The sequence below is a fragment of the Xenopus tropicalis genome, chromosome 9 (genome assembly GCF_000004195.4).
Source record: "Xenopus tropicalis strain Nigerian chromosome 9, UCB_Xtro_10.0, whole genome shotgun sequence".
NCBI lineage: Eukaryota > Metazoa > Chordata > Amphibia > Anura > Pipidae > Xenopus > Xenopus tropicalis.
The window spans coordinates 46,199,317-46,226,232 of NC_030685.2; the positions used below are offsets into that span (position 1 = coordinate 46,199,317).

Genomic DNA, 26,916 nt, shown 5'->3' on the forward strand with positions numbered 1-26,916 from the left:
GTATTATTTTTTGGAATCATGGGTGAGCATGGTGATTGTGAATTGGGGCCAAATCCAGTAAAATCTTTTTTTTTCTAGTACCTTTTTTTTGTTTGGTGCATTCATTCTGCAGTATACTTACTAGTGCTCATTGGCTATTTCGGCAATGATTTTACTGGCAAGTCTGGGGTTAATTAATTGCTAAATTGGTATTTCTGCAGTGGGTCTGGGTTTTCTAAAATTATATTCATGGCCATAGTATTTGGTTATTTTGCAGGTGCTGAATTAACAGATGTAAACTTAAAATGTGTTAAAAAAAAAAATCACTTTTTTATGTAACTGGCTCTTTCAATCTGGGGGACCCCACCAAAGTTACCCCAATTGTGCCCCACAGTCGGTAAAACCAGCCCTGCCCCTTCAAGTCAATGATTGTTACTCACAATTTACAAGTTAAAGAGCTGAAAGGAGGAAGCTTAAGCTTCTGGCTACTACATTAGACATCTGTTCACTCCAGCCTTTATAGATTGCATTTTTGCCTAACTATATTGAAAACATTATTTATTTTGCACAGACTATCTATTTTCCTAGTTTCATTTTTACACTGAACAATTCCTGCATGCATGCCATGTGCATGGTAGCAGCAAGTTTTGGGGAGTGAATGCATTTAGATCTATCCTCTGTTTAAATGAGTGAAAGACTTGATGTTGTGTTTAACCCTTTTTAACCGTTTCTGTGAGAATATGTAATTAACTAGCATGGCAAGAATGACAAACTTGTGCGATAATTGCAAATTAATATATTTATCTCTTATCTTCTTCAGGATGATTCTGAGTTTAGAGACAAGCTTACTCCTATAACAATTTTCATGGAATTCCAAATGGATTATAAATCTACTGCTGATTCAAGTGGACTGTTGCCTATCCTAAATCAATTTACTCCAACAAACATAACTAAACAGGTAAATTTATTTTCAATAAATAATTTACCTACTATATAATATATACGTATAATATTGTGTTAATGTGGATATGTAAGATTGAAATATAAAATATTATATTATTTTCTAAACCTCTACTTTCCTAGTCTTTTTGAACATACTGCATGTAATGCAAATGCTGATTGTTTAATTTGCATGCTTGAGTTTTTGGCATATTATGATCTAGAAATATATCTTGAAATGGTGACCAGTAGATCGCAGTAGCCTAGCATTGCCCTTAAACAGCTCCCTTAGAAAACCCTTGTTGATTCGGGTTTACAGTCATCCCCTAGAAATAGAAAATGTTTCCTAACACTTGCTTTCGGCTGGCGCTTCATTGTATAAGTTTAGGCAGTATGACGGGCTACTTCTTGCTTGCTTGGATGGGTTCCACATTTTTTTTTTATTATTACAGGTTTTACATAATCACACAGTGTTACATAATATTGGTATATCATAAGTCTTGCATGTTGCAGTAAAGAGGTTATAAGTCACAACAAAGTATACACATCTAGATTAGCTACAGAAGTAACATTAAATAAATATTACAGTCCTTATTACAGAAACCAGTACTTACTGTAGTAAACTTAAAACATGATAGAATGGTGTCTTTATTGTATGTGTCTATTACAGCTAGTGGTTATGGTTAAGAGGGGGAGGAAACATGTAAGTCTGTATAATTATTAAATTCTCATATTTGTCTTCTATATGGATGTATGAATCCAATATGATTTTAATGTTAATATTTTAGGACTTGTGAGGTATACAATAATGTAAAATGAAAGCTTTGAGACCATTTTCTTAAATTTCATAACTGCTTAATTTAGTGTAGCTTTGCAGTTTGGAGTTGAAAGAATTTGTACTTTCCAGAAATATAAGATTTTCTGTCATTCACTTTTTATTTTTACCATACACAAAATCAGAAGTAAAACTACATGCCATGAAATATGTATGCACAAGGTACATTTTGGGTTGTCTACATGCTAGATAGTTGTGTTATTTTATATAAATGAGAATCAAACTGTTGTGAGGACCGCTGGCATTTATATTTATCATGTTTTATCTTGATACCTAACCATGTGTAAGATAAGGAGCCAGGGGCGCTTCTGCCATTAGGCGAGTTGAGAAACTCTCCTCAGGCGGCTCTCCTCAGGAAGCGCCCCAGTTACCAGGGGCGGAAAAAAGCCGCTCCTGGTAACTTTAAGAGCCGAATTTCCGGTTTTTAAACCAGAAATTCGGCTCTTCTAGTGCAGAGAGCGCAATTGCGCTCTTTGCACTAGCGATCTCACTGCCCCCGGACCCGCTCCTGTGCTCAGAAGGTAAGCGCTGGGGAGCGGGGGGGGGGGGGCGGCATCCAGGAGCCGCCTCAGGCGGCGATATGTCCAGAATCGCCCCTGTAAGGAGCTGTAAAATGCAAGCTTTATGGTAATTTTTTATATGGTGTGTGCATTTTTAAAAATACTAATTCCAAAATTACTGTTCCTAGTGGTAGTTGTGGTAGCGTGATCAAAGACATCAAAAGATGAGTTTTCCCAAAGAAATGTGTCAAAAAATTTGGTTTCCTTTTACACGAGAGATGTAAGTTTCAAGGGAGATGTTGATATCCAGAGAATGTTTTCTCTCTTTAAAGAGTTTTGCATTCTGGCCCTGGAAGCTATAGTGTTCTGGAAAGCCCAGCTCTCATATTGGAGCTCACTTTCCACAGGAAAGCTGTCCTGTTAATTCTTCCTTTAGGCACATAAGATAAAGATTTCAGTTGCTCTGCGTAGTACAAGTCCATCAGTCTTACCTGGTTTTTCAACATTTATTATAGGTTCCAAAGAAGATGTAAAAGAATGTAATATGGTTTCCTTATTGTCCCTCCAGAATTGTATTGCTGTCTTCATAGGTGCAGTTAAGTTCATTAATTGTTTTTTGTCAATTTTACTATTTGACAAAAGTAAGATACTCAATAAGTATGGTTTCAGGAAAGTCCTCTCTATTTCCGCCCATCTTGTTCATGGATGTCAAGATAGTAAGTCTGTAACTTGGTTAAGAATATTAGCTATATAGTATTTTTTGACATTTGGTGCTCCAGGAACTGCCGTCGCTTTACTCCTCTGAAGAATCATTGTTGCAACTCTGGGAATTCTACTGATCCATATAGCTTTTACAAAAAAAAAAGTAGATGGAATTGACATAGGGATAGTATGAAATGCAAATAACAATTTAGGAAACAGTAACATTTTAAAGCTGAAATTTTACCCAACCATGAAATAAATAACAGTTTCCATTTATATATTTCCTCTTTAAATGATTGTAGTGGGTAGAAATTACTTTTGAACAGTTTTGTAGGGCCTTTAGTCAATTTTCATACCTAGGAAAGAAATGTAATCTTTACACCAATCAAATCTAAATTGACTTTTGAAAGTACATTGGTCTTTACTTGGAATGTTTAGCATTAAGGCCTGAGTTTTAGTCTCATTTACTTTTTCTTGTAAAATTGTCATTAGTTTTGGGAGCATTTCAGTCGGGTTAGATAATACAATAATAATATTGTGTGCGTGCAGACCAATACGGTTATCTTGAGACCAATTTGAACTTCAGATAGTTCTTTAGTGTTTCTAATTTTCTTAGCTAAGATTTCTATTGTTAGGTTAAAAATCAGTGGGAAGAGAGGGCAACCCTGTCTAGTTTCATTTGAAAGACCAAATGGGAAAACCTTCATTAATAATTCTAGTTAAAGGATTATGATATAATGTGGACATTGCATGAATAAATGAATTATCACACTCAAATTTATATAAAACCTTCCTTATTAATTCATGGTGAATTCGGTCAAATGCTTTTTCTGCATCTAAGGAGACAAGACAAGACTTAAGAATTTCATGTATTATATCTATAAAGCGTCTGTCCGATGCCCCGATGCCGACCCCCAGTAAAGCCCACTTGGTCTTTGTCTATGATATCACAAATAATATCTTGTAATCTATGTGAAAATATTTCAGCATAAAACTTTAAATCTTTACTTTCTTTTGGTATCACCGTAATTGTAGCCTGTAGCATTTCCTTGGAAAAGTGTTCACTTAATCCAAGGGGCACATTTACTAATCAACGAACGTCCGAAAGCGTCCGAATGCGTTTTTTTCGTAATGATCTGTATTTTTGCGATTTTTGTTCGTTGCCATCGCAATTTTTTTTGTATTTTGCTTGACTTTTTCGTCGCCGTTCCGACTTTATTGTATATTTTTCGCGACTTTTTCGTCACCGTCGCGAAAAATTCGGATTGGCTTTTCCGCCGTTTACAATTGCTCAATGCGAAAAATCGTGTTGGCGGCAAAAAAATTGCGCAAAATACCATAAAGTCGTGACGGCGACAAAAAAGTCGTGCAAAATACGAAAAAATCGTGACGGCAACGGAAAAAAATACCGCAAAATTTTCGTTTCCAATCCGATTTTTTTCCCATTCGGGATTCGTATTGGAGGATTAGTAAATGTGCCCCTAAGTCTTGGCCTTTTATGTATTCAGAGATACCTCTGAAGCGTACATTGTTTCTGCAAGAGTGGTCTTCCCAATCAATACATTTTATTTAAGTTCAGTCTGAACAGTAATGCATGAAGTATTTAGTAACTTTTAATTTACATTCTGTGACTGGTTGCTATAATAGTTACTGTTTTTTTATGTATTTGGAAAGGCTTTTCTTATCTGGGGCACCATTTTGTGGAAGCTCTGTGTGTGCCTCCTATGTAGAGCTTTTGAACGCTGTTAATTTCAGTGGTGAGCGGGATTTTTTGGCTGTGCCCATGTCGAAAATGGTCAAACTACGCCCCCCTTGTCAGCATTATTTTAGTTCATCTGTAGAATTTCAGGTTTGTCTAGTGCAGGGGTCCCCAACCACCGGTCCGGGGACCGGTGCCGGGCCGTGGGCTGTGCTGAACCGGGCCACCTTTGCTCCCAATTACTTGTGATCCCAACTCCCTGATGCGTTACACAGCCATGACAATAGCTATGCAAAGCCAAGGAAGATTTCTACTGATTACGACAAGGACCAAAGTACTTTATTAAGCTGTATGTAATAATAATATTAATAATAAAGTGCATAATATAAAATTTAACTACCACTAGTTGCGCCGCACCCTCCATCCCCGGTCCTTGGACAAATTGTCTTGCTTGAAACCGGTCCGTGGTGCAAAAAAGGTTGGGAACCACTGGTCTAGTGTGTGATAAACTCTTTTTAGACTGTGCTCAATTATTTGTAAAGTCTGTGTTAACCTCTACAGAAAGTCTACATCAGGCATGCGACAAAGTAGATATATACATATATATATCTGTATAAGCTGTGTCAATAAACACCTATTTTCACAGTTTATAAGACCTGGGTGTGAGTGTACTATTGTGCTGGCTAAACTTAGGTTGGTTAGTAATGTGCAGATATGTTTTCTTTTGTGTCACTCATAGGCACACATTTTGTTGGATTGTGGTGAAGACAATATTTGCAAGCCCAGTTTGAAATTGTCAGTTGAAAGGTGAGTAATAATACATGATGTTGTTATTTATAGTAGTTAAATTAGTAATTTAGGTAAAACAAGGAAGTTTTAATCAGGTCATGTTTGCCCTCTTCATTGATAAATAGTAAAATAGCAGTAATAGCCTTAGTACATCTGTCCTTCATTAGTGGTATTTAGTTATATAAATATTACCACACTGTGTTCGGCTTTGGACAAACATTTATAAAGTGGATCAAGCTACTATACCAACACCCCACAGCAAGAGTCAGAGTAAATGGGATTACATCTCCCTCATTTTCCCTGGAAAGAGGGACCCGTCAAGGCTGTCCACTCTCACCAATATTATTTGCCCTAGCAATAGAGCCTCTAGCCATACTGATCAGGAACTCCCCGGGTATTAGAGGCTTTACATATGGTAATATTAAAGAAAAATTATCATAATATGCAGATGACTTACTAATATACCTTGCAGATCCCAGGGATTCGCTGACCTCTCCCTCAACTGGGATAAGTCAATCCTTTGCCCTATAGACCCTCTTCAACCACAACCAGTAATACCCAATATACCTTTAAAGTGGGCCAACTAATTTAAATACTTAGGAGTCTGGATAACTGTAGATCCTACTAAATACATACCACTTAACCTAAACCCCTTACTGTCAGATCTCAAAATCTGACTGACCCAATGGTCCAAGTTACCACTTTCACTCTGGGGCCGCATAAATATAATAAAAATGATATATCTTCCCAAATTTTTATACATATTACATAATGCCCCAGTCTTTATCCCTAAAACCTTCTTTAAAGGAGAATATAGTAACATAGTAAGTTGGGTTGAAAAAATACGTCCATCAAGTTCAACCATAATGCCTATATATAACCTGCCTAACTACTAGTTGATCCAGAGGAAGGCAAAAAACCCCATCTGAAGCCTCTCTAATTTGCCGCAGAGGGGAAAAAATTCCTTCCTGACTCCAAGATGGCAATCGGACCAGTCCCTGGATCAACTAGTACTAAGAGCTATCTCCCATAACCCTGTATTCCCTCACTTGCTAAGAATCCATCCAGCCCCTTCTTAAAGTTATATAATGTATCAGCCAGCACGACTGATTCGGGGAGGGAATTCCAGAACTTCACAGCTCTCACTGTAAAAAATCCTTTCCGAATGTTTAAATGGAACCTCCCTTCTTCTAAACGAAGTGGGTGCCCTCGTGTCCGTTGGAAGGACCTACTGGTAAATAAAACATTAGAAAGGTTATTATATGATCCCTTTATATATTTATACATAGTTATCATGTCACCTCTTAAGCGCCTCTTCTCCAGTGTAAACAGACCCAACTTGGCCAGTCTTTCCTCATAACTGAGACTTTCCATACCCTTTACCAGCTTAGTTGCCCTTCTCTGGACCCTCTCTAACTCAATAATGTCCCGTTTGAGCACTGGAGTCCAAAACTGAACAGCATATTCTAGATGGGGCCTTACCAGCGCTCTGTAAAGGGGAAGAATAACCCCCTCCTCCCGTGAATCTATACCCCTTTTAATACAGCTCAAAACCTTGTTTGCCCTTGCAACTGCTGCCTGGCATTGCTTGCTACAGCCAAGTTTATTATATACAAGGACTCCAAGGTCCTTCTCCATTATGGATTTTCCTAGTGCAGTCCCATTAAGGGTATACGGGGCTTGCATATTTTTACATCCCAGGTGCATGACCTTACATTTATCCACATTAAATCTCATCTGCCACTTAGCTGCCCAGATTGCCAGTTGGTCAAGATCCTGCTGCAGGGATGTCTTATCCTGGATAGAATTGACTGGTCTGCAGAGTTTTGTGTCATCTGCAAACACTGATACATTACTCATAATACCCAAAGGCAAAGTCATTTGGGGGTGCCAAAATGTTAGGCACCCCCAAGTGACTTTAATCGCTTACCTTGTACCCCGGGCTGGTGCCCCTGTTCGGAGAAAACAGCACCAGCCCGGGGTACCTGTAGCAGAGCGCTTCCTCCTTCCTTTTCCTAAATTGCCAGCGGTCGGCTGGCAGCGGTTAAAGTTCGGCTTTTCACTCTACTGCGCATGCAGGCGCACGAGAAAGAGGAAGCGCCCCGGGCTGGTGCTGTTCTCTCCGAACAGGGGCACCAGCCCGGGGTACAAGGTAGGTGATATAAGTCACTTGGGGGTGCCTAACATTTTGGCACCCCCATTGACTTTGCCTTTCTTTCTCCTTTAAGAAATTTAACCAAATTATCCTACCATTTATTTGGAATAATCTGCCAGAGGATCTCCTAAATAAAAGGATTTTGGGTGGAACTAAATACTTACGGAGATTACTAGCAAAGGTCTGTGAAACAGCTATCATGGAAAGAATACCAAGTTTGATATCTGAAAAACATAGACTAGAAGGATATCTGTAATTCCTGGCTGACCTATAGAACTATAATTTGTTAGCACTGACCCAAAAGATTATTTTCACATTGTTATTTGTAGTCAGTAGTACTTATTGGCCCAGATTTTCCAGCTCCTTCTTGGGATCTGCTCCCTGCCCCCTGCCCCCTGCCCCCCTTCCAACTTAACATGAACCAACAACAATCTATGTTATGTTTTGTATTATTCATATTTGTAGATTATTTCCCACATGCAGGGGACAATACTTTTAATATACCAAACATGAGGGAAGTCTCATGTCCCAAACATGAGGGAAGTCTCATGTCCCAAACATGAGGGAAGTCTCATGTCCCAAACATGAGGGAAGTCTCATGTCCCAGTCCCCCAGAACCCATTTCTCCTAACTGGCGGGTATAGGCCGCCCCTGTTTGGTATCATTGGGAAGCCTGGGGCCTCCTCATAAATCCTATGTGATTTATGAGGATGTGGACCTTAAAGCAGCGGAGATATGGATCCATTTCTATAATCCATATTTTCTGTATGCTGTCCCCCCCTGCTGTTCCTAGGCCCACACTTTGCCTCTCTTTGATCAACAGATCAAAGACCCCAGCTTCGTGCCTCAATGGGCTGGTCCCGCATTGTCTGATGAAGTTGACACCTTCCTGCAGTCCTGGTTGTGTCTTTAGGGGATATTTGTGAATTACCCCCTACTGGGAAGGGTTTCCCTCAAATGTGGATTTCAACCAGACTTTTCTAAATTTAAAATCTATGTTGAGCCTTACTGCTCCAACATGACAACCATAAACTGCCAATTCTAAATATGTTGTTTTATTATGAATCCTGATTTGTGAATATAAAAAAAAATATGTTGGCTCCTGTGACACTGGAGTCATGGTCACTCTATGGGGCTGATTTACTAATCCACGAATCCGAATCCCGAATGGGAAAAAATCGGATTGGAAACGAACATTTTGTGATTTTTCGTAAATTGTCGCGACTTTTTCGTAGCCATTGCGACTTGCTCGTAAATTGTCGCAACTTTTTCGTAGCCATTACGACTTGCTCGTAAATTGTCGTGACTTTTTCATAGCCATTACGACTTGCTCGTATATTGTCGCAACTTTTTCGTATTGAGCGCTCGTAAACGGCGGGCAAACCTTTGCGACTTTGCATGATTTTGGAAGCCTCCCATAGGACTCAATGGCACTCTGCAGCTCCAACCTGGCCCAAGGAAAGTCACGATACTGATGCTTGATTGAATCCGAAACTTTCGTACTCGGCACGACAGCTACGAAAAAGTCGCTACAATTTACGAGCAAGTATTAATGGCTACGAAAAAGTTGCGTCAATTTACGAGCAAGTCATAATGGCTACGAAAAAGTCACGACAATTTACGAGCAAGTCGTAATGGCTACGAAAAAGTCGCGACAAATTACGAAAAAAATCGCAAAATACCAATCATTACGAAAAAACCACATTCGGGCGCTTTTCGTACGTTCGTTGATTAGTAAATGTGCCCCTATGAGTGGCTTGACCTTCATGCCATTAAGTCATTGACATATTAAGGGGTTTAAATTGATAAAATATGTCTTAATTGAAATGCAACAAAGAACAATTAAACATGCACAAACGTAACACATTATCATATTGAGATTTATACAGTGAGATATATAATCAACCATTGCACAGAGGTAACACTAACCTTTTGGTTCAAAGATATTTTATGGAAACATAATGCAAAATTACTTAGTTTCTTGGTACTTGATTCCACTGTTTAAAGTTTAACGAATCAGGGTCTTAAATTGGCATATTACAATATTGTTTTTTTAGTTTACAGAACACTACAGTTCTTTGCAGATGTTTATCTTCCTGGGTCACTTTGAAAGTGTTGTGTCCCTTTCTGTATCTAAAAAAAAATGTGCTTGTAAATTTGTTATGCAGCTAATTTTGTCTTGAGAAGGGCACACAGCGGGGGACAGTTTTATTATCAACAGATGAGTGCAGGTGAATTAATGTAAGAAAACACAAGTGTTAACTTATTTGCATTTTCTTGCATTCATTGCTTTTCTTTTCTTACTTTTATTCACCCACACCTGATCGGCATCAATTAATAATGAGTGATAGCCTTAGCATGTGTCTAACCTTTCATTTATTACATTTATATAAGCTGATGTTAATTTAATCAAGCTCTTGTTTGTCTATATTTATCAATAGTGAACAGAAGAAAATTTTCATAGGTGATGACAGCCCGTTGACTTTAATTGTCAATGCTCAGAATCAAGGTGAAGGAGCCTATGAAGCTGAACTTGTGGTCCAGATGCCACCAGAGACAGATTTTATTGGAGTTATTCGAAATAATGAGGTAAGATGGTTTGGCCCCTGGGTGGGGGGGGCTGGGCTAGCAACTAGATAGGTATTAAAATTCCAAATTGTAGAGCTTTTAAATAAAAAGCTAAACTAATTGAAAAGATACAAACATAATAGCTATTTCCAGTTCTGAAAAAAAAAATTCCACTCACTGTCACAGAACCATTCACTAAAATCCTGGTCTGCATTAATACTTGGTTTAAAGGGATATTTTACTGTAAAATGGTCTTAAGACAATTTTCAACAAGTCTTAGGGCGTTATGTAACAAGGGCAATAAGTTTGTGTAGAAGCAGTAACCAATAGCAACCAATCAGCAGGTAGCATTTACTGGTCACCTGTTTAAAAGCAAACTTATCTTATCGATTGCCATGGGTTACTGCTCCTGGAAAAAACGTAGTGCCTTTTATTGCATATGGGGTAAATATTTTACTTGAGTATGAGAGAATAATTTAAAAAAATAGCTTTGATTAATATCATTGATTTTTTATCAATGATTTTTATAGATTGTAGGGGTAGCTTAACTTTAGACTAACATTTTAGTACTATATAGAACTTTTCATTCTTAACATATTTTTAACAGTTTTTTAATTACTTGCTGCTTTGTTCTACCTCTTTCCAGCTTTTAAATGGAGGTCACTGACCATGACAACCAACAGCTCTTTGAGGCTACTTTTCTTTCTATTAAAGGGGAACTATCACTCTAAGTAATCCCATATCCATTTCTGTTGTGTTTGTCAAGCAAAATAATTATTACTTACATTGTATAAGTTATTTACATTTTATTTAAGTTTTAGAATTTACAATCACAGCAAGCTGGCAGGTGCCATTTTGTAAACACTGTTATTAAGGCAAGTTTTGCATCATCCCAACATCTTGTTTATGCACTAGGATGGGGGGTCTGAAGCCCATGCACAGGCTACACAGTTATAGGCCTTGAATAGAGAGGGTGAGTGTGGGAAGGGCAGTGACATTAGGAAAGTTTGAAAAAGAAAGTGAAAGTAATTGTTGCCTCAGGCATAGGAGCTGGGAAGGCAATATACAGTCATGTGAAATTAGGACACCCTATGAAAGCCTGTGTGTTTTTGTAACTTTCTTAAAAATATGGATATTTAATCTCAATTTTAACAATACTGGGAGATTCAAGTAATATAACTAAACAGTTAAAACTGAAGAAAATACTTTTCAAAATCTTCTGTAAAATGTAATTCTACAAAAATGCAATTTCTGGTGAGGAATAAATCAGGACAACCCCACATCAGGTTCCCATGATTAGAACATTGTTACTCAGCATTTTGAAGGAGGTTTGCTCTATTTAAACATCAAACATTTAGTTTGGTGTGCTCCTTGACTGTTGAGGTGAGAGTAAACACCATGGTGTGATCAAAAGATTGTAGCAGCTTATAAATCTGGTAAGGGATTTTCTCAAAATAATTTGATATCAGCCATTCCACTGTCTGGAAAATACAAGTGGAAGACTTTCAGAACAACTGCCAGCATGACCACGTCTAGCTGTCCAAGCAAGTTCACCCCAAGATGCTAAAAGAAGTCATAATCCCATTATCAAGGACAGGCCAAGGCAGGTGGCAAGCAGGAATAGTCAGGAAAAGGCTCTTAATCAATAATTAGTTACAGTTGAATAAAATGCACCCAGGCAGAGCCGGAACTAGGGGTAGGCAGAAGAGGCAGCTGCCTAGGGCGCAACAATTGAGGGGCGCCAGGCAGGAGCCTCTCCTGCCTACCCCTAGTGCTACTTTGTCATTGCCTCCGCCGCTTGTCATTAGCGGCGGAGGCAATGACCGATCTAATCACACCGCCCCCCCCCCCCTGCGCCTCCTCCTGTGCTTTGGCGCGCATGCGCCGTTCGGGGGGGGGCGGGGAGGTGGGCGACCGGGTTGCCTAGGGCGCCCGGTCGGCTTGGCCCGCCCCTGCACCCAGGTACCATGAGACCTACAATGTCAAGGTACTGACATATGTGTAAGGCTTAAATATGTATTTTAATGGAAAAGTGCTATCATGCTGCAGCATCAACATGTTCATTAAAGAGTGGTGGAATTTCAGGTTACCGTATATACTCGAGTATAAGCCGAGTTTTCCAGCACTCAAAATGTGCTTAAAAATGAATCCTCGGCTTATACTCGAGTCCTCGATTACCTGTGCTACCGGCGAATCCATTGCCCCAGCATGCACTCACATCGCACATCGCACCCCCCCCCCCCGTGCGTCGGCCCGCCCCCCCCACGCCAGTCACGAGCGGCACGTCGGGGGATGCGCGGCGCAAGTGCATGTTAGGGTGACGTGTGAGGGGGGAAATGTGCAAAGCGTTGCGTCTTCAGTGCATGCTCGGGTGACACAGGGTGGCGGCGCGACGTTAAGTATGTGCCTGTTGGTCCAATGGATTTGCCTGAAACTGCAAAACATGCTGGGGCAACGGATTTACATGAAACTGCAAAACATGTTCGGGTGAGGCACAGGGGCGGCGCAATGTGAAGTAAGTGCATGCTGCATGCAACGGATTTGCCTGAAACTGCTTTCTTAGCCATGGTACCGTTGCCTATATGATAAGCACTTTGCGAGACATGATAAATCAATATTGGCATTTTCATACACAACACCATAAAAATCATGTTTACAGATCTGCAAACACAGGTCACTCACATTAATACAGATTTGCTTGTTCAGATTTGCAGATTGCAAATCATTGTTTGAACCAGTGACCACAGGGCAGGGCAGTGTGCATGGGATTAGAGTAATTGGGGTCTAGGTATCTATATATACATGCAGCAATGGTCAGGCAGTAGGGTTAAAATCTGTTTCATATTAAACACAGCTATGTTTAATTTTTACCCTTTGTAAAAAAAGAAAAAAAAATCTAAATCAATGTTTTCACTTTATAAGAAGTAACTAAGGCTTACATATAAATAATGTACCTCAATGCTGTTATTAACATAGCTAGCGTTTTTCACCATGACAAAGGCCTCCCAACTTAGTACTTTAGGCACAATAACAATAAATAACTCAAGTACACTTCTGTCCCAATGGGCTTTTCTACTGACTAAAAAGCATAAGGAATGTGTTACTTACTGCAGTTGTTTAATATATAAATAGCCCATGTGTTCCATGTCAGGTCTGGACTGCTGAAATATGTAAAAGTGCCTATTGTGCATCAAAAAGAGCCAATTGACTCCAGCGCATTTTTGGTGCAAGAAAAATGTCTACTGACTCCAATACATTTTAGGCTTATACTCGAGTCAATAAGTTTTTCCAGTTTTCTTAGGTAAAATTAGGTACCTCGGCTTATATTCGGATCGGCTTATACGGTAATAATGCCATGTTGCCAGGCAAAAGCATTTTAGGATGTGATCCCAGATGTTGCAGCTGAATAGGTGGATCTTGCAGTACTATTTTACTCGCATACCACAATGGTGTGAAAGCAGTTATATATTTTTGTTTTAAGTTCAATCGGTAATATGTCAATATAGCTTTCTCAAGTGAAAAAAAGTGCACTAGTATAGGTTCCCTTTTTAATGACACCTCTATCCATTTAATTAGGAATGCATGGAATAACTTTTTTCTGAAAGAGTGTAAATGGGGGTGAGGTTGTGTGTATCCACTGCTGTAGCATTGTCTTTTTAGGTGCCACTGATACAATCAGAAGATTTTTGCTCCCTTTTGTAAATGTTGACTGGCATTGGGCATGGGAATTAAATATTGCCCATTCAGGTGACAGCAGCACATAATTCACTAGGACATTTATGGACCAATCTCTTATTTATATCCAAAAGATTTTTTACATGTGGGCAATCCTATAAGCAGTGGAACAAAACTGCCTGTGGTGCTACACATTTTGGACTGAACTAAAGTTAAAATACATTAGGTGTCTACAGATAAGAGAGCCTCTATGAATAATTTATTGGCATCATTTCAGTGTAGGAGGCAGCTTTTAGGGATGAGGCCATATCCTGGATTGCTTTCACAATATCTGGTATGGTTAACGGGAATGTTATCTGCAATTGTGATAGGCCTGTGTAGATAGTTATTTGATCAAGTGTTTTGTGTAGAGTTTCATAGGAAGTCATATAAGTCATTGCCTCAGTCCAGATTTGCCGGGGCCCACCACACCCTAGACACATAACTTTTGTCCTGGTAGTAGTAGAAGATATATGCATTTATTGTTGGGAATAGAGTAGTTGCCTCTACCACTTTTAATTTCGGTCTCAGCACTGGAAAATTGAACTAGCTGCTCCATTTTGGAGTTCAGGCTATCCTACAGAGGTGACCCACAATCAGTATATAGTTTGAAGGTCCATTTTACTTTAGTTTGTTTCCAGGTTTTTCAAGCTATGATGAGAATGGAGTTATGTTGCACAAGGTCTTTTAGGTTATGTTGGGAAATATAGCAAAGGCTACTAGATTAATTTGGGCGTATGAGTTTTGGTCTATAGCTGAGTCAATCCTTATTATATAATGTTTGGAAAGTTGATACTGCCATTTGCCTTAGGTTGGCACAATTACTTTAGGCCTATGGCTGATCTTTTAGCATTCCAGATGTTAGAGCTAAATTGTGTTCCAAGCCATTTTTGAACCTTCGGTTTCAGCAGCAGTGGTGAAACTTGGGGTAAAGCAGTTTACGGTGTCATTTTAATTAGCTTGGCTCTGCCTAGGTAAGAGAGTCGGAGTTGTTTCCAGCGTCAGAGTTCTGCGTGAATTTTTCTAAGGGTGGTTATATTATGACTATATAATTTGTGTGGGTTTTTTAGGAAGAGTATTCCCAGGAATGGGATGGAGTTAAGAGAGTAACCTGATGCTGTCTCAAGGTCTGAGAAAAGTTTTTAGATGAAGGGGAGGGTGGTCTGTGCTTTCTCTATGAAAAGTAATAGGTCGTCAGCCCAACTTTGATTACCTGAAAGTGGGTGGAGGAGTCTAGCATTCAGAGCAGTGGGTCCAGTGCCAAATTAATTAGAAATGGGGAGAGTAGACAGTCTTGATAAGTCCCTCTCTGTAAGCAGAGTGGTGCTAGGTCAAGTCCATTTATGGTTAAGACGATTTATGACTGTAAAGTGAGGATAATGCTACAGTTTTGTGGATGCCCTTAGAAGAGTGTTGATTCTGGGTGAATAATAGTTGGTGCTAAAATGCTGCAGCTTTTTGCAAGAGGTAATTCATTGCACAAAAACGATGTATTTTTCTATAAATGTGTGCTACAAATTATGCCACCATTTTCACTATTCTAAAACTGATATCATTCAAATCAATAAGGCAAATTTAGGTGACTAAGAATTTCTGCTGCACAAATTGGTATAGAATGTTTTACTAACCAAAGCCCTTAATGGTTTTTGAGATAGCTTCTCTTTTTACACCAGAGAATGAGATTTTACACATAGTAACATAGTAACATAGTAAGTTGGGTTGAAAAAAGACATACGTCCATCAAGTTCAACCATAATGCCTATATATAACCTGCCTAACTACTAGTTGATCCAGAGGAAGGCAAAAAACCCCATCTGAAGCCTCTCTAATTTGCCGCAGAGGGGAAAAAATTCCTTCCTGACTCCAAGATGGCAATCGGACCAGTCCCTGGATCAACTTGTACTAAGAGCTATCTCCCATAACCCTGTATTCCCTCACTTGCTAAGAATCCATCCAGCCCCTTCTTAAAGTTATATAATGTATCAGCCAGCACGACTGATTCGGGGAGGGAATTCCAGAACTTCACAGCTCTCACTGTAAAAAATCCTTTCCTAATGTTTAAATGGAACCTCCCTTCTTCTAAACGGAGTGGGTGCCCTCGTGTCCGTTGGAAGGACCTACTGGTAAATAAAACATTAGAAAGGTTATTATATGATCCCTTTATATATTTATACATAGTTATAATGTCACCTCTTAAGCGCCTCTTCTCCAGTGTAAACAGACCCAACTTGGCCAGTCTTTCTTCATAACTGAGACTTTCCATACCCTTTACCAGCTTAGTTGCCCTTCTCTGGACCCTCTCTAACTCTAAAATGTCCCGTTTGAGCACTGGAGACCAAAACTGAACAGCATATTCTAGATGGGGCCTTACCAGCGCTCTGTAAAGGGGAAGAATAACCCCCTCCTCCCGTGAATCTATACCCCTTTTAATACAGCTCAAAACCTTGTTTGCCCTTGCAGCTGCTGCCTGGCATTGCTTGCTACAGCCAAGATTATTATCTACAAGGACTCCAAGGTCCTTCTCCATTAGGGATTTGCCTAGTGCAGTCCCATTAAGGGTATACGGGGCTTGCATATTTTTACATCCCAGGTGCATGACCTTACATTTATCCACATTAAATCTCATCTGCCACTTAGCTGCCCAGATTGCCAGTTGGTCAAGATCCTGCTGCAGGGATGTCACATCCTGGATAGAATTGACTGGTCTGCAGAGTTTTGTGTCATCTGCAAACACTGATACATTACTCATAATACCCTCCCCTAAGTCATTTATGAACAAATTAAACAAAAGTGGACCCAGTACAGAACCCTGAGGGACCCCACTGAGAACCTTACTCCAAGTAGAGAATGTACCATTAACAACCACCCTCTGTACCCGATCCTGTAGCCAGTTTTCTATCCATGTGCAAACGACTTCACTAAGACCAATAGACCTTAGCTTAGAAAGCAGTCGTTTGTGGGGAACGGTATCAAATGCTTTGGCAAAATCCAAATAGATTATATCTACTGCATCCCCACTGTCCAGCTTCTTACTTACCTCATCATAAAAAGCAATTAAATTGGTCTGACATGACCTGTCCTTCATAAAGCCATGCTGATTACTGCTCATAATGGCATTCTCCACTACATAATTTTGAATGTGATCCCTTAACAAGCCTTCAAATAACTTGCCCACCACGGATGTCAAACTTACAGGCCTATAATTGCCAGGCTGAGATCTTACTCCCTTTTTAAATATGGGAATGACATTCGCCTTCTTCCAATCCCTAGGTACCATACCTGATGAAAGAGAGTCTGAGAATATCAGAAACAAGGGCCACTGCAATTCTGCCCCTAGCTCTCTCAGTACCCGAGGGTGTATTCCATCTGGCCCAGGTGCCTTGTTTACATTTATCGTGTGTAACCCTTTAAGCACCATATCCTGTGCCAACCACTGTGTAGTTGGAGCTGAGGCAACAGTGCAGCTATTGGGTGGGACTTGGCCCACTGGCTCCTCTACTGTATACACAGAAGAAAAGAACTGGTTAAGCACATCTGCCTTTTGTAGAAGTGGAGTAGAAGTGGTGATATCAATTGTGTATAGTCTTTACATATGCCCCACATTTTCTCCATCTGTCCTTCCTAGTGCAATGCTTAGGTTGAGGCCTGTATACTTTTTCATACAATCATAGATGTATAATAAAGATATTTTTTCATGCTTTTATTTAGTAGCTAAGATCATTTCACAAACCTCGTTAGCAGTACTTATTTACTTTACATAGTATTCTTTATGTTTTTGGAACATTTTCTAACTTCACTGTAATATTTCAGACGTTTTCAAGGTTATCTTGTGCCTTTAAGACTGAAAATAAAACACATCTCGTGGTTTGTGATCTTGGAAATCCTATGAAAGCTGGAACTCAGGTATGAACGTTCTTTATGAAATGCTTTAAAAATTATTGTTTCCCATTTTCTATACTGATTGCAAAAACTGCATGTTTTTGTTATGCATGCTGACTTGCAGTTCAACCAAATAATTTATTATGCATTTTATATGATGCATGAAAAATGCTTCCGTATGCTACATATTAACCTAATAAATGTATGTCCTAAAGGTATTTAAAGGCATATCCTTGTCAGGAAAAGTGTGTTTATCTGGAGAAATCTGTGAGTATCTATGACTAATATGATGAGAAACAGCAGTTCTGTCTTGCTTTATGTTACATATTCTGTTTGTATAAACAGAACCATGTATAAGTACAAGCTGTCAAGATGTACCTGAAATAGCTGAAAAGCCAGCTTGGCAACAACCTTTTAGTATGGGACACTTTTTTTGTACCAAATTCACTGGTAAATAAAATGTTTAGGGCAATTTAACTAATTCCACATCTATACCACATCTATATCGTCATTAAATAATAAGCCCTTGAGATGGTACAGATGGTGAATTAAGCAAATATATTTTCAATAGGTCTTGCTATCCTTTGTAATTCTTTTTATTTTGAAAATTCCTTTTATTTAGAAATGTTTTCCCAGAGGGCTCCAACACCCCTACAACTGTTTTTACAGACTTTTAATTTTGACTCTAAAATAAAAAACCCAGCCCCACCTTCATTTGGCTACTTCTCCAAATAATAACATCTCACTTTTTGTTGGACTCCTCCATTTTACTAAAGTAGTGGATGCTTGGGACCTCTACATTCTAACCTTGTTGCTTAAACCTACAGCCACTTGCATTGGTTATCATTATATTGCTTAAACACTACTTTTTTGTTAGAAACTAAATGTCATATTTATATGCTAAATGCTGTATTCTTATGTTCGTCTAATTCGATAAATTATTCTCGCCCACAGTTTTGTATGTAACTCTTGGATTTTAATAAATCAGTGGCATAACTACTCTGCACTGGGCAGAGTCCCCCTGCAAAAAACCCCAAAAACCTTCAGAATAAATACTGAGGTTGGCCCCAAAGTTCCCCTTGGGCTTGACTAGAACCATTCAGGTCCACTCAGGATATTAACCAGACAGCTTTTTTAGAAGTATAAATTATTACTGAATATTACAATACAGAGTATAAAACCTTTAACTGGTAAGCATGTATGGTGTACGTGCTAGCAGAAAAAGGCTCTGTCTGTCAAGCACGTACCCTGTACGTTCTTGGACAGCCAAAGGTCTCTCTTTGCAGAGGCAGTATGTACCACCTCTGCATAGAGTCACGTGCAATTACAGCCCCCTGAACAATGAGCCAGGGGGCCTGTCATGTTGGTCCTGCAGCGATCACATCCAAGCAGCAGATGTGATTGCATTTATTCTCAAAGTCTGGGTGTTTTTGTACAGTTAGGGGGTCTTACAACACATAATATGCAGTCCTGGGGCTCATTTTGCAGAAAATGCACTCATTTTAATTTGGGGTCCATACATATTACATTATTTGTGCATATTAGGCATCAAACTGTTCAGTAGACCTCTGGTGCTCAAATTTGGGGTCATGTGCCGATATGAGGTGAAGTGCAACATTTTAGGCAATTTTTAGAAATGTTGTCAAAACTGCTTTAGAAAGGTTTGCTGTTTGGTAGTTTGGGGTAAAAATAAATATTCAGCCATTTTGGATTTGTCTGAATGTGTTCTTTCCCAAAATATATGCTTTGTTTTCAGGGGTCACCCTACTTTTTTCCAGCTTTTACCTCACATAAAACTGCTGTGTGTTTATTAATTGGGTAAATGTAAGCCATGAAATTAGTATGCACAAGGTATATTTTTGGGTTTCTAAGTGCCATGTGCTTTGATAAACCTATTTACAGTGGGCATTAAACTGTTCTGTAGACCTCTGGGGTTTATATTTAATGTGTTTTATCTGGTTACCTAATGACTTGTAGAAAATAAGATGCTGCAAAGTGGAAGTTTTATGGTGATTTTTGAAAATGTCATCAAAATCTGCAAATGTGGGATTTGGTACTTTGAAGTAGAAAGACTTGTGTACCCATTTTGGATTTGGGGGACTGTGTACTTTACAAACATGGGGTGAAATTACTTTTTTGTAGCTTTAACCCACATACAATGATGTAAATATGTTGATTTTGAAATGACAAATGATAAATCATATGGGAAATGTTCACCTTGAGGCCACTAAATGCCACATACTTATGTAAATCTATGTACATTGGGCATCAAACTGTTCAGTGGACCTCTAGTTTTGTCTGGTTACCGTATGACCTGTAAGAGATAAGATGTTGGAAGCTTTGAAGGAATTTTTCAAAAATTTCACAAATTTTTATAAAAACTGATAACTTTAGGAAAGCATTGCAACTTGATAGTTTAGAGTAGACAGAATTTTACCTATTCTGAATACACCAGAATCTGTTCTTTAAAAAAAATATATACAGTGGTGTGAAAAACTATTTGCCCCCTTTCTGATTTCTTATTCTTTTGCATGTTTGTCACACAAAATGTTTCTGATCATCAAACACATTTAACTATTAGTCAAAGATAACACAAGTAAACACAAAATGCAGTTTTTAAATGAGGGTTTTTATTATTTAGGGAGAAAAAAAATCCAAACCTACATGGCCCTGTGTGAAAAAGTAATTGCCCCCTGAACCTAATAACTGGTTGGGCCACCCTTAGCAGCAATAACTGCAATCAAGCGTTTGCGATAACTTGCAACGAGTCTTTTACAGCGCTCTGGAGGAATTTTGGCCCACTCATCTTTGCAGAATTGTTGTAATTCAGCTTTATTTGAGGGTTTTCTAGCATGAACCACCTTTTTAAGGTCATGCCACAACATCTCAATAGGATTCAGGTCAGGACTTTGACTAGGCCACTCCAAAGTCTTCATTTTGTTTTTCTTCAGCCATTCAGAGGTGGATTTGCTGGTGTGTTTTGGGTCATTGTCCTGCTGCAGCACCCAAGATCGCTTCAGCTTGAGTTGACGAACAGATGGCCGGACATTCTCCTTCAGGATTTTTTGGTAGACAGTAGAATTCATGGTTCCATCTATCACAGCAAGCCTTCCAGGTCCTGAAGCAGCAAAACAACCCCAGACCATCACACTACCGCCACCATATTTTACTGTTGGTATGATGTTCTTTTTCTGAAATGCTGTGTTACTTTTACGCCAGATGTAACGGGACACGCACCTTCCAAAAAGTTCAACTTTTGTCTCGTCGGTCCACAAGATATTTTCCCAAAAGTCTTGGCAATCATTGAGATGTTTTTTAGCAAAATTGAGACGAGCCATAATGTTCTTTTTGCTTAAAAGTGGTTTGCGCCTTGGAAATCTGCCATGCAGGCCGTTTTTGCCCAGTCTCTTTCTTATGGTGGAGTCGTGAACACTGACCTTAATTGAGGCAAGTGAGGCCTGCAGTTCTTTAGATGTTGTCCTGGGGTCTTTTGTGGCCTCTCGGATGAGTTGTCTCTGCGCTCTTGGGGTAATTTTGGTCGGCCGGCCACTCCTGGGAAGGTTCACCACTGTTCCATGTTTTTGCCATTTGTGGATAATGGCTCTCACTGTGGTTCGCTGGAGTCCCAAAGCTTTAGAAATGGCTTTATAACCTTTACCGGACTGATAGATCTCAATTACTTTTGTTCTCATTTGTTCCTGAATTTCTTTGGATCTTGGCATGATGTCTAGCTTTTGAGGTGCTTTTGGTCTACTTCTCTGTGTCAGGTAGCTCCTATTTAAGTGATTTCTTGATTGAAACAGGTGTGGCAGTAATCAGGCCTGGGGGTGACTACAGAAATTGATATTGAAATTGAAAATTGAAATTGATAAACCACAGTTAAGTTATTTTTTAACAAGGGGGGCAATCACTTTTTCACACAGGGCCATGTAGATTTGGAGTTTTTTTTCTCCCTTAATAACGTAAACCTTCATTTAAAAACTGCATTTTGTGTTCAATTATGTTATCTTTGACTAATAGTTAACGGTTTTTGATGAGCAGAAACATTTAAGTGTGACAAACATGCAAAAGAAGAAGAAATCAGGAAGGGGGCAAATAGTTTTTCACACCACTGTACAGTAGTTTTCTGGGCTAAACTTTTGGCCTTGAGATATAAAGTATGCAGCTTTCTGAAGCAGTGCTTTGGAAATTTGGTAGTGTACTGCTGGGAGTTTTTGACCCATATAAGTGAGAAATCTCTATAAAACTGTAAACTATAACTATAGATTCTGTGTCCTATGTTGTACTTAGGAAGAAAAAACATCCTAGCTACTCTGCTTTTAGATTTTTACAATATTATTCTGGCAGGAGAAGGGTTAAAGGTTGAATAAGAGGTCTCATTTTTTGTTTTTTTAACTCAGGTCTTTTTTTAGCTGCAGGCTATATGTCCGAATAGCTCTTCTCCCTTTACCTGAGAAAACAGTTCAGTTAGCAGTTGTCTTTGTTTAATTTATGTTTCAGAAACTAGATTTTTATATTTGACCTTGGTTTGGTCCTCGTATTTTGCTTTGGCATTTTTACCTTAGCCTGTTTCTTTTGCATCTGGCTCACCTTACAGTCTCCCCTGATCCTGCAGTCTATACCCTAATTTTCTTCCATGTCTTCTAGCTTCTGTGCAAAAAGGGAAGTCATTTCAATGCCAGCAGGCAGCTCAGAAAAGTTAATATTGGCTGGCCTGCTTGTCTGTTCCGCACGCTGAAAACTCTTCTCATAAGAACTTTCAATTCACTGTTATTACCAGAAGCAATTCTTCATTGACAACTAACCAGCGCTGGGTTTCTGTTTAGGGCCCCCAGAGGCTCCCCTGATTCTTTTTTGGGTGTCAGTACCCCCTGTTTATTACTGTGTAATGTGCTTGGGGCTCAGTGCCCTTTATGTATTGCTGTGTGCTTCGGTTGTCATTCCCCTTTATGTATGAGGTGAGGAGTTTAAATTTGTGTTGGTAGCCAGTGCAGTGATTTATGGAGAGGTCAGTATAGTGACACTTACAGGTACCCACACATTCAACTTAATTATACACCTTGTTTTATGATTAAATTTTATCAAAATGCCCCAATTGGAAACTTCACATTTTTACAGACTATTAAAGTTACTGTGATAGACCCTTTAACCCTCTAATGCCATTCTAACTAAAATGCTTAGCAACTGCAGCTAAAAAAATGGGATTGCTATGTCTTTCAATTTTTTTCTCCATAAAAACTTGGTTGATAAACTAGCAGCAATAACACTTAGGCAGCGTGGTCTTCGAGTAACTATTTCCCGCAAGCAATGGGGACAGTATCTACCAACGAGCACCTAAGTACTCAAAGTCCCTCATCACCTTGAATTGCCTTATGTATAGATTGTATTGGACAAAATACATGCTGCTTGTGCAAGCTTGTCAAACCAATGTTGATTGATGCCACAAGGAGGTGGGCTCCATTTCACATGTGGTGGACCTACCACTCAGACCAGTCATTTTGCACAGGCAAGTTTCCTATTTCCCCAAGCTTATTGTCATTGAACTTCAATAAAAAGTATACTGTCCTGCACATAATTCATGCAAGCGTATTCCACCTTGCAAGAAATTGGAAGAAAACTCACATCTTTTTATGAAACTGCTCTCAATGCACTATATAAACAAGTATTTTCAAATTAGCCGCAACATAGAGGGTCACTTAAAACCTCCAAACTCTGTGGCATGCCTCTAGCATTGCAAAAACTAAAGATATCTGATGACTGAAGTCTTGAAGATGTCTCCCTTGGCTATCTAGAACATACTGCACCCGCAGTGATTTGTTAAAAAGTACGCTCTTTGCTCTTGGCAAATCGGTATCCAGCCATGAGGCAAAGTGAGAAACTTGCCTCAGGTAGCACTGAGCCACTAGTTACCAGGGGCAGCAAAAAGCTGCCCCTGACAACTTTAAGGGCATTAACGTTCTCTGCACTAGCGATGCAGCCCCCTTTGGATCTTCTCCAATGCTGAAGTGCGGAGCAGGAGGGAGGGGGCGGCATCCCAGAATCGCCACTGCTTCCTGCCTTCTGTTTCAAATTTGGCGAAGCTGCACCTATTGAACCCTGATGCTACCACCACCTCCTGCCCAGGCAGTAGCTTTGCAGTTCTCTTAACTCCGTGCATCAATAGGCGCAGCAAACTTGTGCCTAAAGAATTAATGTAAAAGCTTAAAAGTTGTTTATTTAAAAAAAAATATATATATATATTTATGGTGTTCACATTAATTTACTTAAGGCTAATGCCAGACATGGCGTTTGGCGTATATTTTCAGCAAGCTGAAAATCGCTTGCCGAAAATAGCGCCATACGCTCCTACCTGTGCCTGCACCCGAATGAATGGAATATGCTCGGGTGCAGGCACATGTAGCCGATATCCCCCGAAGATATGAAGTCACACTTTTTTTTGGCGGATATTGGCTACATGTGCCTGCACCCGAGGCATCATTGCTATGCACAAACCAAATGCTTAACTGCCTCTCTGTTCATGGTTCCCTGTTGTCCACATGAGAAGAGCATGCGCACTGTTCGAAATCCAGTAATGACATGTAAGTCACACGAAAGCCCTGCACATCATAAACGTTTAGGACAAAAAATAGCCTCGCTATAGCAGTTTATGAGTTATCATGGTCTTTTCAGCTTTTGTTCTTTTTTTCAAGTTGGATTCTGCATCTGATTTTCCTTTTTTTATTCATTTTAGATTAAAGCAGCATTGCTTTTTAGTGTTCATCAGCTAACTGAAATGGACAATTCAGTGAAGTTTGACTTGCAGATTCAAAGGTATGTTTCCTGTCCCAAGTCATTAATGAAAACTAATAAATGCCATCTCTATAGATCTCTACCAACTTCCATGCCATCCTAAATCTCAATCTCTGCCATCTTAAATCAAGTTTGTCATTGCACGCTGTTGCTTTCAGTAACAAATCTTTAGGGTTGAGGAGACTGCCTAGCTTCTGCTTTAAAAACCCAATGGGTGAGCTTTAGCGTATAGGATAAACCCATGTAAACGGGATTTTCTTGGAGCTCTTTGGAATTCATTTCCAGAATTCCTTTTGTTTATTTGTTGCTTTCAGTGAAAATCTGGGCCCTAACCAAGTAATCAAAAATAGACACTGACCTCATCGAGTTTTATTTTTTCATAAGGAGAAAATTATAAGATACAGATAGAAACTCTAATACCTACCTAGGGAATGTCTGTTTCTGATATCAATGCATACAGTATTAAAGGGGACATATAGGATAAATAGGAAAAACCCTAATTTTGTAGGCAATAATGAATAATATATGGTGCTGGTTTCACTTTGTGCTAAAAATTAATCCTATCTGTAAAAATGGCCCCTTTATTGGAGCTCCCTATAGATTCTATCACTTCTCTGTCCGTGTTTGAAATGAAGAGTGGGCGTGGGCTCCCCTGCACATCCAGAGAATTCAGCCAGCAGGAACTAGAACAGATGGGTGGGACTAGTGGGGTTTTGGTGAAATTTCTCAATAACTCAGTCTGAAATGCAACTTTTTTAAGCACAAGCCTTCTATATTGATAGGAGTATAATTCACTGGTACATTCTTAATTTTTATAGGATATATCTCCTTTAAAAGAACAGTAACACCAAAAAAATAAAAATGGTTTTAACTAATTAAAGGGGTTGTTCACTTTTTAGTAGTGAGCAGCCCCTTGTTAACTTTTAGTACAATGTAGAGAGTAATATTGGCCTTCATTTTTTATTTGTGGTTTTTTTAATTATTTCAGTTTTGTTTAGCAGTTTGGAGGTTCAGCAGCTATTTGGTTGCTAATATTCAAATAACCCTAGTAAGCAGGGTGTGATTTGATGAAAACACTGATATACTGTATGAGTAGGAGAGGATCTGAATAGAAAAATAAGAAAAATAAGTAATATAGAGCAATAATAACAATTAAACTATAGTTTCACTGAGCAATAGTTTTTTGGTTGCAGGGGTTAGTGACCCCTGTTTGAAAGCTGCAGAGAATTCAAAGAAATCAAAAAATTCAAAGGCAAATAATTAAAAACTATAACAAATAAATAATGAGGACTAATTGAGAAGTTTAGATTTGGCCTTTCTATAACATACTAAAGGTAAACTTAAAGGTGAACCACCCCTTTAACATATAATGTACTGTTGCCCTGCACTGGAAAAAGTTGTGTGTATAAATAAGCTGCTGTATAGCCACAGTAGCTGGAAAAAAGGAGAAAAAGCACAGGTTACATAAGCAGATAACTGATAAGCTCTGTAGAATACAGTGGGAATCAATGCAACTTATCTGTTATCTGCTATACGACCTGTGCCTTTTCTAATTTTTTTCAGTTTCAAGGGATACTCCCACGACTACACAGCAGCTTTTTCTGTATAAACAAACACACAACTTTTACCAGTGCAGGGCAATAATACATACAGTAGGGGACCCAGAAAAAAATGGTGCCAAATCCAGGAAAATGTAAAATCTGCAACGTTTATTATGTGTTATATATTAGTGGGACCACAAAACAATGGTGTAAAATGCAGGAAAACATAAAATCGGGGGATGTAAAATTGAGGTTTCACTGTAATATATTAATTACTTTGATACACTTTCATTTTTTTGTGTTATTTTTCCTTTATTTCAACAATACTTTATGGGTTTACAAATGTGACTTATTGTTTTTGTTTACAGCTCAAACCAGTATGAAAATTCAAGCACTGTTCAATCAATAGAGATTGCCCTTGCAGTACTAGCAGCCGTTGAAGTTAGAGGGTAAGTACTCTATGAAAGCTGTTGATAAATATTTTTTGCTGTATCAAAATCTAGATTGTAAGCTCTTTTGGACTTTTCCCCTCTTTACCTCTTGTATGTTATTTGTTGTGTTTTTATGTTTTCCTGTATTCATCTATTTAATGTATAATGCTGCAAAATATGTTGACCTTTAAAATGTTAATCATTTTTTAGGTTAAGTAAATAATTAAGACAAGTATACAATGTCAGGGTTTGTGCATTTATTGTTAAAATGAAAGTGTTTTCCTGAAAACAATGTACATAGTTTAGTGAGTCATAGCATCATTGGAAATGTGTTTTTATTTAGTTCTGAAATATTATTAGCTATTATTAGCTTGCATATTCTCAGTTACACACTGG

At 38.8% G+C, this 26,916-nt stretch overlaps 1 protein-coding gene across 2 annotated transcripts in view; it reads left to right on the forward strand.

Moving 5' to 3' along the window:
* The window catches only part of itgav (integrin subunit alpha V), a 199,433-nt gene that overhangs the window by 141,511 nt on the left and 31,006 nt on the right, over window positions 1–26,916 (forward strand). For both annotated transcript variants that reach the window (XM_012970033.3, NM_001123449.1), the window contains 6 exon segments: window positions 800–937; window positions 5,394–5,461; window positions 10,040–10,187; window positions 17,691–17,783; window positions 24,490–24,569; window positions 26,458–26,538. In XM_012970033.3, coding sequence (XP_012825487.1) covers window positions 800–937; window positions 5,394–5,461; window positions 10,040–10,187; window positions 17,691–17,783; window positions 24,490–24,569; window positions 26,458–26,538 — 608 coding nt within the window.